Genomic DNA, 12,709 nt, shown 5'->3' on the forward strand with positions numbered 1-12,709 from the left:
TACAGTGTCTTGCAAAAAAATCAGTGTACTCTTATGAGTAGGAAGTATGTTATCAGTTATCACAACTCACGGGGCGCTCTTGCAGACAGCAAGCCAACTGCGAGCAGGGCCTGGGAGTACGAGCCGTGAGCAGAGCTCTGTATGTTTTTACTAGTCAGTGCATTGAATGTGGTCAGTTTTTGGAGCTTGCTAGGAACCCCTTCTGTGAGGCTGTGAAGCACTAAATGAGACCCTGCTTAAATTTCTTTTTAGATGGTAAAAGGAGGCACATAGTGTAGTGGTTTGAAAGTGGTGTCTTCTGTAATTAGGGAAGAAGGATGCACATGGCGACTGCACATGAGGCTTTGTACTGAACTTGTGAATAAATTCACTTTGGTCACAATCTGTTTGGATGCAGTGTGGTGACTTGAATGCTGCATCCCATGAAATCCCAAATTTCAGAGGATGTTTTAGACTTTGGGGTGGAATCTCTTGTGTGGTAGTGTATTTTTTGTTTGGGTTTCGTTTTGGGGGTTTTTTGTGTGGTTTTTTTTTTGTTTTGTTTTGGTTTTTTTTGTTTGTTTGTTCTGGTGGCATTCTGTCAGGGAAGTAGGGGTGGAGGTGGGAGGAGATTAAAACTGTGAGAGAAGTAATGTCCATGGCTGTGTTTTGAACACTTCTGTAGTTGTCTGTAAGTTTATGAAATGTCTGAAGACAGGAAGTAATTCTTTCCAGAATAACCTCTTTTTCTCTGGTTATCATAACACAGCTTGAAGTAATACTGATGGAAGTAGAGAGCATAAGGGCAGTGGTGTATGGAGAGGAGAAGACAGGGATGTGTGCAGGACACCTGCTGATGGATATGGTGGGTGCTGGGGAGAAATCAAGGCAGCTTAAAAGTCTGAGGAAGGAAAGAAGGAAACTTGTGGGAAGCATTTGAAATAGAGAGGAATAGAAAGGTAAAAATTGGAGAGCTCTTATGAAAGTAAATGAAAAGCTAGAAGGAAAATATAATGTGTATTTCTCCCTCCCCTGTGACCCTCCACAGTGTAAGCAAGAAGCTTTTTGGTTTGAGTCTTGGAATGGGTAAGGAACTAGTTACTAGTTTAAAATAAGTACTTAATAAAGTAGTATTGGGTAGATACTTGGTTAAATAGTTGTACGTAGTTAAAGGGGGATGATTTTGATGTGAGTGCCTGAGCTTGTAGTAGGATTTGAGTACCTCACAAGTATTTGAGGTTTTTGAGGGAGCAACTTGATGATATAGAGAAATAAGAATACTGAAGCTGCTGGTGCATAAGACCTGAAACCATGCCATCTTTTCCAGGTCTCTCCCTCTTTTCTCAAGTGTTTTTTTTTGAGGCAGAAGAAAAAAGGTCAAAATGGGGCGGAGATCTACATCATCCACCAAGAGTGGGAAGTTTATGAATCCAACCGATCAGGCCCGTAAGTATCTGTAAAACCTAAGCACACAGGAATGGGGGTGGTCCTAGGGAAGGAGATAAAAAGCCTTCTCTGAGGATTAGATCCTCACTTGTGAATCAGAACTGAGTTTCCCAAGCTTGAAAAATATTATCTCAGTCTTGGCTGGTGTAAAAACTTCCTGAGGAGGCTGCTTGCTTGCATGCTGTTGTATCCCTGACTATTTGCCTCTCAGTTTTTACTGTAGTTATCAGTATTCAAAGGTCTTTGTACTTAGCTGTTGACTAATCTGTGAGCTGCTTCTTGTGATGTAGTTAACCTGTCTGAGGCTAGAATTTGAGGAGGATGTTGAGTTTTGCAACTGCTCTGGTTAGATGAGGGAGTTGTCTCTGTTTTTCCTTTTGATAACATGCAAGAAGTTATCAATGTTAAGCAGATAAAGAAAATGCAGACTTCCACAGTGAATATGCTTTATTTCAGATGCACACTAAAGCCTATATATTTTTAAAGTATGTTTGTTGTTGGCTCTATTTCAGCTTCTGGGCAGCAATCCTTTCATGACTGCACTATGACTTTTGCTGCCTATTCTTTTCTGTACAGAAACACCCCTGCTTCTGAAGACACGAAAACTGCTGTGTCTCCTTTTCTTTTTGTATAACACCCATGAAATAGAAACCTATTTCATGCTGTATTTCTGTCTCACTGGGAAGATGAATTAAACAGTTACAGTCTTCATAAAATGAGTGAACTGTTGACAAACAGCATTGGTCTTGATGAAGGAAAGGTTCTTCATGGATTTGATTGTCTCAAGTTGTTATTTTCTCTTCTTTTCCCCTCCTCTCTAGGGAAGGAAGCTCGGAAAAGGGAACTAAAGAAGGTAAAAAATAAAAGAAAAATATATCAGGAATATTTACTTGGCACTCCCTGTATTATGTATCATGTTTGTGACTGTAATAGGCTGTGGCTGATGAATAGACTGCAGGTGTTTTGGTTGATATCCTAAGACTGACTTTGGAAAATACTGTCCAAACAAGTAGTTTAAGAAAACATAGACAGAAATTTTGTTTTGAGCAAGTGTATCTCATCATCTGCTATTTTTAGCTTGTGCTGACTACAGCTTTTTGAAACATTATTGTAAGTACTTGGGAATTAAAAAAAAAACACCCCACAAATAAACCACACATACATACTTTTTAGCATAAAACTCATAAACTCACATACTTTTATTTATAAATTAGCATGTTTTACTGTATACCTTTTGTTAATTGGTTTATCTTGTTGCTTGTATATATCTGAATTGGAGTGAATGACTTATACAAGTATTTGTAAGTAGCAAGATAGTGGAATTAAAATTCCCAGAAGTTTTAATTACCTTTGCTGCTGATATCTCCATGGTTTAATATTTGCAGGGCATTTTGAGGTATATTTTTTTATGCAGACTGGGAATATTGAAAGGGGAGTATTTGGTACAAAGGTTCTCTCTCTTTCTCCTGTGGCACTTTTCTGATCTCTTTGATCTCTGATCGCCTTAGAACAAAAAGCAAAGAATGATGGTACGAGCAGCTGTACTAAAGATGAAAGATCCAAAGCAGATTATCCGGGACATGGAAAAATTGGATGAGATGGGTGAGTGAGAGGTACCAAGTGTTGGACTTAGTGGCTTATGTGGAAACATAACATAGTTTTAGAGGATGACTGGTAGAGTAACCTTTTTTCTTTCCTCTTAGAAGGGGAGATTCTATGAATAGTCGGGGATTGACTATGATCCAAGAAGGTGGCTGATATAAAGAACAAGTAGTGTGTGATACTGACTTAAAGAAGGGAGTTGTCATAAGGCTGAAGACTTGCTGAAAATAGGGATTGGAAGTTGTTTGCTTTGAAGTTGTTTCATTCATCACAGTTGTGCAATAGAGTAACTTGCAGATTTTTTGGTGTTTGTTTTCTGCCTTGGTTTAGAGTTTAACCCAGTACAGCAGCCACAACTTAATGAAAAAGTGCTGAAGGATAAACGCAAAAAACTCCGTGAGACTTTCGAGCGCATCTTGCGGCTCTATGAGAAGGAGAATCCTGACATCTATAAAGAACTACGCAAGTTGGAAGTGGAATATGAGCAGAAGAGATCACAACTCAGCCAGTATTTTGATGCCGTCAAGGTAATGCTTATTATATTTCAGGCTTGTAACTACTGTGGTGTATACTCTTTGTCTGCTCGTTAGATGTGACAGCTACAAAGGAAGGGAACTTTATAAGAGGCCAATGTATATGTTATGTGGCCCATATTAAGTACTGAAATTAATTTACGTAGTATTTCTAGTTACAGCATTTCAGTGAGGACAGAATGGGGGTTGTCAAGTCTGTATTTGTCTCTGATACGATTTCATTCAAAAAGAAATTACAGGGGAAAGGGAAATTTATGTTGCAAAACAACAGTGTCAGAATTTGTTTTCTGTAGCAAAGAGGGATCCTGTGAGTGTGCAGTTGATATTTCTGTGAATTTCTGATAAATCTGTTGCTGGAAATAATGAGATCCTGTGGCATTCCTTTAAAGAGCTTTCTTTGACACTACCATATTGGAGAACATAATATTGCCCCAGTGCAAGTATCTATAAGATTTTTCTTTTATTTATTTATTTTTTATTTCTTTGTAATATACAGCAGCCTGTGATTTGTGCTTTCTGGCTTCTTGTAAAATACAAGCATACTTGTCTGTAACCTCTGCCCTTTGGGGACTGAAGGTCTAAAGGGAGAAGGAAAGCTGACTGCATTTTGACTTGAAATACTAAAGCCTTTCATGGGTGCACTGCATGTTCTTTGTTTTGTGTTGAAAGCTTTTGCTGTTGACTTTTTTGCAAATACTGTTCATGGACGGCTGCAAGATAACATGCCCTCAGAACAGACACCTTTGGCAAGTGATAGCGGGTCCCGTGTGTTCTGTACTCTCAAAGGTAATGAGGTTGTGCAGTAGCTTCTGTGGGAGTAAACCATTCTCTCTCTTCTTTCTTCCCCCGCCCCAGAATGCTCAGCATGTTGAAGTGGAAAGTATCCCCTTACCAGATATGCCACATGCTCCCTCCAACATCCTCATACAGGACATTCCCCTTCCAGGGGCCCAGCCACCTTCTATCCTCAAGAAGACATCAGCCTATGGGTAAGCAGAAAAAAAACTTGGAGGGAAAGTGAAAAAGGAGCACTGTTATTACTGGGAAGGAGCATGGGGTAGAAGCAGAGATAATGTTGACTATCAGAAATCAGGAATTCTGTGTGAGTGAATTGTACTTTCGTTTAACCAAAGCCCTTTTTAATCTTTCTGTACTTCTGTAGGGTTTTGTTTAAATTGCTTTGAGTAATACACTATATCTTCTAGCTTCTGTCTTTCTGCATATCAGTAAAACTTAAAGCCCTGCCACTTTGAATATGTGCCACTTAAATTACCATATATGTGTTCTTTTGTTTCGCTAGTATATTCAGTTTAGGCTCCTACTTTACTTGTTTTTTAGGTTTCTCGTTCTAGTACTAGCTCTGTTTCTGAATAGTCTTCTGTTTTTACCAGTTTTGTGGTTACTTTGTTTTGCTTCTATGGTGGGATTCAGTCCTTGGGGTTTTTTCAGTCTTCTCTTGCCTTCTGAGAAGCTTCCTTTTGTCTGATCTTCAGCAATCATGTCTTTATATGAGGTTGTAAACTCCTTGGGACAAATCTATACTTTGTAAATGTCCACGTTTCTTTTTAGAAGGCTGCTGTGTAAGCAATGATGAGAGAAGGCTCTATTAAGTGCGTATTTGCTTTTATTTGTTTGTGTTCCTACGTTTCTAATTTCCTTTTTTTTTTATTTCCAGACCACCAATTCGGTCAATTTCTGTACTTCCTCCTCCTGGGCTTGGTGTTCCACGTTTACCTCCAGGCAGGAAGCCACCTGGACCTCCTCCAGGGCCACCCCCACCTCAAGTCCTACAGATGTACGGCCGTAAAGTGGGTTTCACCTTGGAGATGGCTCCTCGAAGGCGAGAAGAGGAGATTTCTTACAGTTCTGAAGCAGGTAAGGAGTTTTCTGTTACTGTCTGGGGTTTTCCTTGACCTCTCTGTTTTGCTATGGATAGTACTACTGTGAACATAGTGTCATCTAGATGAGGTATTCTCTGGGTGATATGGGTGTTAATACTACTTGAAGGATGGTTCTTGAGTGATTGCATCTCTGAGGGGATTCTGGTATATTTCGTAATATCTGCAATTTTGTTATCAGCTGTATTTTTATATGTTGAAAATTCTAGTTACAACTTTCATATTTTTTTATTAGGTGTCACAGATTGGATATTTTCCCATGTAGTCTTAATAGTGCTGAGACATTGTACATATTATCCCTTAAAAAACCCCAACCATTCTCAGAAAAGGCTTCCTTTTTCAGAATATAAAACCAAAAAAGCTCCATCCTGAACTAAAACAACAGCAAAAATCCTGACCAACCCTGCATATGCATTTACTAGGAGAACCCTTTTCACTTAGTTACTGTATCATCCCTAGAAACTTTTGTGAATGGGTAAATCAGTTTTATTGCATACAGAAAAGCATCAAAGTATTTCAATGGCGGGCAATTACTGAGTATGAATGAACTAATGAGTTGCAGGTAAGAGTGGCCTTCACTTGTTTGCGAATTAACCAGCTGGTTAACAGAAAATCTTTACAGATAGACTCTCCAAAATATTCTTTAAGGATATGTGCTAAACGATAAAGAGTTGACAGTATATCCATACTGTTGCTAGGGGGATTTTTCTAACTGTAGATGTACAAAATATTCTGTGTTTCACACCACTATATTTGGAATTTGTACATTTCCTAATACTTTGCTTCCTGCAGGACAGCGAGGGCATGATGACGATATGTCCAGTACCAGTGAAGATGAAGGTTATCCTGAGGATATGGATCAAGACAAGCATGATGAGAGTAGCGATGACAGTGACAGCGATAGGTCAGATGCAGACAGTGAAGGCGAGGACTTCGTGCATCGTGATAATGACAAGGAGAGGGAAGGTGGCGAAGAAAAGAAATCGGGTATGATGGGAAGTTATAGATTTGGGGTTAGATTTTTTTTTTTTTAGAGAAACATTACTTAACAGCATTTGTGTCTCTTTTCCTTACTGGTGGGGTGGAGTAATTTTTTTGGCCAGCTAACTCTGTTCTAATTCACCTAAATTCCAGCTGAAGAATTTATTAGTTAATAGATCAGAAGGAAACTGTCTAGAAGTGAAGCATCTTTTCAGATAGATGTGTTTTCTTAACAGTTGAGTTAGCTTAGTAAGGTCGCAAGACATTTTTCACCTGAAGGATTCGATTGTCAGGGTACCCTACAAAATTAAGCCTCAGTGTAAAATACACTCACTCTTCAGTGACTTGAGCAATACTTCTAAACTGAATTTCTTACTACTAATGTTTTTTGATAATTTTTTTTCTTGATTGCTTGGGGGAGACCAATTGATAGAGAATACTAGGTTAGAAAAACTTCAGATAATCATTAATGACACTCCTTACATAAGAGTTATCAGTGTTATGTTAGAATGATACATTATCCATAGCAGATAGAAGACTTAAGTCTATCTGACTTTTATTAACTTTCTTCCCACCTCCTGCCACCCTTGCTCATATTTTGGTTTCCCCAGGGCATAGCGTACGGTTTGCAGACATGCCTGGGAAGTCACGAAAAAAGAAAAAGAACATGAAAGAGCTGACTCCACTCCAGGCCATGATGTTGCGAATGGCAGGTGAGTGACATGGATACATTAAGTAGAGTTATACCATTATGTTTCTAGTCAAGGTTTCTTTGGTAAACTTACTTTTGTTTGCACAGTTTTTATTTCATGGGGTAAATATTTTACTGTCATAATGTAAAGTCTGTTAAGAGGGTAAGTGGTGGTTAGGTGTTTGCATTTTTTTTCTTTATTTGTAGTCTAGTAATGTCTGTTTTGCACAGCAGAGTTGAAGTTATAGTAGCAATTTATGGGCTTTTTTTGATGTATGGGGATTTTTTCTTCAGAATTTTATCTTGCTTAACTTTCAAACAATTGCTCAAATGAAATGTAAACTTCTTAGACAATCTCACCTTTTCTTTTTCACTATGGGCCCAGCCTGTAACCTGTAAGGAGTAATACTCCCTAAAAGTATCCTTTTGTGGAAATAAATGAACTCTCAGAGTGAAGATTTTTTTGTTTTAGAAAGATAACCCTGTATCTTTTAGAGATGCTAGAGTTTCTTGGAGATGGGGATTATATTTATTTTGAGGTCTAAATAAAATCTGTTCTATTTTCATTAAAAGACAATTTATTTTTTGAATTGTTCAAATGATCATAAGAAGTCATTCCATGTTCCTTTCCCCCTCCTCGTGTACACCCCACCTCCATGCAAGGTCCCACAAACCCTAGATCAAATAGCTGCGGTTTGGGGTTGGTAGTAGAAGTTTCAGCTCCCACAGGAACGCATAGCTCTTGGTGGCAGAGAGCTCTCTACAACTGTGAGGTTTTTTGTTTCTTTGGGGTTTTTTTCTGTTTAATAATTAAATGTGGTCAGTTATCTTTCCTTTGGAGTGAAGTTTATATTTCTCTTTTATTATATTTTGTGTGCTTGAGTTTCCCTGATAGCACAAAGATATTAACTGTGGACTGATTTTTATAAGTATGTCTCTGTTTCCAGGTCAGGAAATTCCAGAAGAAGGGAGAGAAGTGGAGGAATATTCAGAAGAAGAGGAAGAAGAAGAAGATGATTCAGAGTCTGAAGAGACATCACAGCAACAACAGCAACAACAACAACTCAGTGAGGAAGCTCTTGCAGAGACAGGGTCATCTACTGCAAGCTCACAGGCACAACAGCAGCAACCACCTCCACAGCCTGTTCCTCCGACTCAGATACAGGCACCTCCTATGCCTGGGCCACCTCCGCTAGGACCACCTCCAGCCCCTCCACTGAGGCCCCCAGGACCACCAACTGGCCTTCCTCCTGGCCCTCCACCAGGTGAATACTTGATTTACTCAGATTTGAAGGGTGCAGGCTCTTGGTACTGCAGAGAGTGTGTCAGTTTGGGAGTTCTGAAGCTGCAGAATGTGTTGCAGGTGAGACCTGTGTGATCTCTTGTGTGGTCAGCCTGTTGCCTCAAAAGCACGTTACAGCAACAGGCTTCTGTAGCTGTAGTCAGCATGATGGGCATTGGCTCATTTGTTAGCACTAACGCTGAAGGGCTGCGGCAAAGCCGGTATTAGAGTATGAAGAACAAAAGGCCTGGTGCTGTGTGCCTCTCCAGTGTTGGCTTTTTTTTTTCCTTGTGGTGTTCTCCCCACAGCTCACCCCAAGTGAGGCATGATTAAAGAGGTTTGGGAGCTGCTACCTAGTTACAGTTTTTGGTGTGGTTTTTCTTTTCTAAAAGCTACGGTGTGAAGCTTTCTGCCGTTCTACCACCTGAATGTATTTCAGTCTTCTTAGGGGAGATAACTATCCTCAGATGAAATAAGTATTAAATTTTAATTCATGTCAGTATTGGTCTGCCTAAGGACAATTAGCAGAGGCCAATCAGTACCAGTTTTTTATAGTGTATTTTTTTTTAGGAGGGCCAACACGTGAATTTCTTTGATCTGGAGAAAGACGGTAGTTTATTTGCTGTAAGATGATGGGATTGCCATGTAGCTGAACTGGATAACAGAGGTTATTTTGTAATTTAAAAAAAAAAGTGTATAACTGTTGCTTGTTTGTATACTTAAATTGCAAAGTTCAATAGTTGGACTATAGTGAGGAGCACTATATACTTTGATTTAAATATATTTTATTCTGTGTGGGCACATCGACAACATTATTTTTGGAGGGGCTTGTGGGTGGCAGGCAAAGTTCTCTTTCCAGTGTCTTCCTTGGTATTAACATTTCTCATACCTCTTGGAGGGGGAACATCAAACCTCAAAACAGTTTATTTCAGCAGAGCAGAACTACTTTGTTTCAGGCCAGAAGGGCAATCAAATGTTAGAGTGAAAAGTTCTTTCACTTTTTGCTGTTTAAATTCTGGTAACTTCAGCTCAGTAGCTGTTGTCAGCTATTGCTTCATTACAATAGGAAGGAGGGGTTTTTCCAAGTGGGAAAAGATACTTAATACTTGACTATTATGAAGAAACTCTACAACTGCTGGTACTTTTTGAGATTTTTAGAAGATCTATTTAATCTGGCAGCTGGCTAGTATTAGAATAGTTTTCAAGTTACTGTTGAAGATCTTTAGTATTAGCTGATGGGGTAGTTGTTCTTTTTTTTTTTTAACCATTAACTAAGTTTCTCTTTTGTATACATGCTTTCAGGAGCTCCTCCGTTCCTGAGACCTCCTGGCTTACCAGGATTGCGTGGGCCTTTGCCTCGACTTCTACCACCAGGCCCTCCACCTGGGCGACCACCTGGCCCTCCCCCAGGCCCCCCACCAGGTCTGCCCCCAGGTCCTCCTCCACGTGGGCCCCCTCCTCGCCTGCCCCCTCCTGCTCCGCCAGGTAAAGTATTCTGTTTACTTCAGCACCAAGCTTCTCTTTGCTTTATTTTCCCAGTTTTTGCTGTGGTGACCAAGCCAGGAAGTATAAACAGTTACCAGTTTGCCTTTGTTCCTATCTGTGTGGCTGCGTTGTGCTGTATCTTTTTCTGTGTAATGGTAACAGGTAATTCCATAGTGCTACGTGTAGTTTGGAAAGCAAGAAATCTGTCCTTCAGAGGGGAATTTCAGAGTTCGAACTTCTGCTGGACTGTTTCTGAATAACCCCAGGGTGCTATAGTGATGCTCTACTTAATGAGTTGGAGATAGGGATATTTTTTTTTTTCTGCCTGGTCAGACATTTCTGATGACTCTGAAATTTTAGTGGGCTGGATCATCAAGAAACTATTTTCAGATTATAACTTTAAAATTTGAAAGAAAGCAATACACAGGCTCCTGTAGCTTTCAAAGTCTGAGGATCAGCAGCGTTTTCAACGTAGCATTTGTTGCAGGTTTGAAAACTTTTTTTTTTAAAGCCAGTGCTACTTCATCTTGGTTTCTTCTTTTGTTTTTCCTTCTTGACTTTCTGAGCATGTGCACTTTCTTGACCAAAGATTCTAGGACTCCAAGGTGTGGAGTCAGCTCATACTTTGTTTTCTTACAGGTATCCCTCCTCCTCGCCCAGGCATGTTACGGCCACCTCTGGTGCCTCCATTAGGACCTGCTCCACCTGGGCTCTTCCCACCAGCTCCCATTCCAAATCCTGGGGTACTGAGTGCTCCACCCAGCTTGATTCAGCGCCCCAAGGCGGATGACACCAGTGCGGCCACCATTGAGAAGAAAGCTACAGCCACTATCAGTGCCAAGCCGCAGATCACTAACCCCAAGGCAGAGATCACTCGCTTTGTGCCCACTGCCTTGCGAGTGCGCCGGGAGAATAAAGGGGCTTCTGCTGCCTCCCAGAGAAAACAAGATGATGAGCCTGCTCTCCCATTAACCAAAGCTGCCCCTAAGGCTGGATCATCTGCGCCTATCTCTGTACAGACAAAGGATGATGTGTATGAAGCCTTCATGAAGGAAATGGAAGGTCTCCTGTGACCTGTTCTAGTCAGCTTTCCTGCCCCTCTGAACGCAGATCAGACCACCGTGGAGGGAGGAGAAGAAAAGGTCCACCTGCAAGCAACAAGCAGGCTCGCATGACAGGGACTGTTCCCTACCCACAGGTTAACTTGCCAGTATACCCTGAATAGAGACCCCTGCAGATGAGGTGTGGCTGGGGACCTCCTTTCAGAGCTAGTATGTCCGCTTGGTGGAAAGAAATTACAGTCAAGAAGGCAATGCTGCTTCCCTCGAATCCTTCCCCTTCCTTGGAGGAAGATAATGGTACTCAGGGGAGAGGGGTGTGGGAGTGAGGGGTGACTGTGCTCTGCCTAAATCCTTGCACATCCTGAATGCTCTGGTGAGGGTAGTGGAACAGGTTTTTAAGGAGCCAGAAAAGTGTTAGCAGCATTTCATACACATATGGTTGTCCAGTTTTTTTCTGTACTGTTCTTTTCTGTAAATATTTTATAATCCTGTTTTTTAGTTGCAGTGAGATTGATCAATCATCTTTCTTCCAGGGTAGTCAGGGAGGTAATTTGTTGCTTATATTGTACACTGGAATTTTGTGCCCTGTCTCCTTTACGGTCATCATGATGGCTTTTCATCAGCAGGGGAAACTTAATTTTGTCTTGTCAAAGACAATAAATGTTCAGTGTATCAAAGTATTGGTTTCCTTGTGATTTGTCTAAAATTAGTGTGTAGATGGAAAGGGGGGAGGTTCTCTGCTGACCTTGGGGGAAGATGGGGGCACTCTGAACCTCAGAAAAGAAAAGCAATAGCTACATAATAAATAATTTATACTTTAAAAAAAAATCCTAAAGTTCTGCTATATTTTTGTTTTTAAGGTCCTAAGCATCCCTTTTGGCCTTTGTTGGTAGCTGCTAGAAACTTAAGTTCTAAAGTACTACTAATAATTACAGAATGGTTTCTTTTATATACTCTGAAAGGTTTATATGGTATCAAGTGTCAGATACCCACTGGATGCTTTGTGGACAGACTACCTTAAGTAGAAATTGGTAAATAATTTTAATTTTAAGAGCCTGACATAATTTTACTTGTGGAAAATCTCTTATTTCAAATTCCATTAAGTCAGTGGTTTTAAGGTACAGATACTTTTGAAAAAGGATTTTCACATTTCCAGTTTAAAAAAGCAATTATTTATGTTTTGGTGGAAGTATTCCTTTAGCTTATTCGCTATGCTGACAGAGACGAATGTTCCAATAACCCTTACCACATGCAAGAAACAAATCTTCACTCTCATTTGAAACAGAGTGCAAAATCTCCTGGGATCTTGTGTAGACAAATCAGTTCTAAGACCCGTGGGGATCAGTTGTGCAGGCAGTAAGTCTTTCCCAAATCAGCTGCTGCTTCTGAGAGAGAATTCAGTTTTTGAAATATTTTAAGTTTTGTCTGCAACACTGAATTGGCACACAAGACCAATAGTGGTTAGCTATTTATGTAGGTGTCATGATCCTGTTAAAAAAAAAAAAAGTGAGTGTTGTAAATATGATAGAGCAAAAAAGAAATGGAGAAAACTTCATTGTCCCTGTGGAAGGGCTTGTAGTGAGTGTCTTAGTGATTTTAAGAGGGAGTGCTCTAACAATATATCCATTTCTACATCAATGTATCCAAACTCCTCTTGGTTTTTAGATATTTTTTTTTAGCAAAGACAATTTATGTTAACCTGCCAGACAAGTAGATACCTCAAACAATGCCTTATAGTTGGCTGTAAGCCT

General features: G+C 40.1%; 1 protein-coding gene across 1 annotated transcript; it reads left to right on the top strand.

Moving 5' to 3' along the window:
- The first annotated feature begins 1,305 nt into the window (after window positions 1-1,305).
- WBP11 (WW domain binding protein 11) lies at window positions 1,306-11,492 on the top strand. Its single transcript, XM_010086068.1, has 11 exons — window positions 1,306-1,425; window positions 2,247-2,278; window positions 2,934-3,027; window positions 3,358-3,554; window positions 4,416-4,549; window positions 5,236-5,435; window positions 6,251-6,445; window positions 7,051-7,152; window positions 8,078-8,395; window positions 9,715-9,897; window positions 10,537-11,492. Exons 1-11 carry the CDS (start codon window positions 1,362-1,364, stop codon window positions 10,968-10,970), a joined length of 1,953 nt encoding a protein of 650 aa, XP_010084370.1. The 5' UTR covers window positions 1,306-1,361; the 3' UTR covers window positions 10,971-11,492.
- Window positions 11,493-12,709: the final 1,217 nt, after the last annotated feature.

The sequence above is a fragment of the Pterocles gutturalis genome, unplaced genomic scaffold, assembly GCF_000699245.1.
Source record: "Pterocles gutturalis isolate BGI_N339 unplaced genomic scaffold, ASM69924v1 scaffold45375, whole genome shotgun sequence".
NCBI classification, from domain to species: domain Eukaryota; kingdom Metazoa; phylum Chordata; class Aves; order Pterocliformes; family Pteroclidae; genus Pterocles; species Pterocles gutturalis.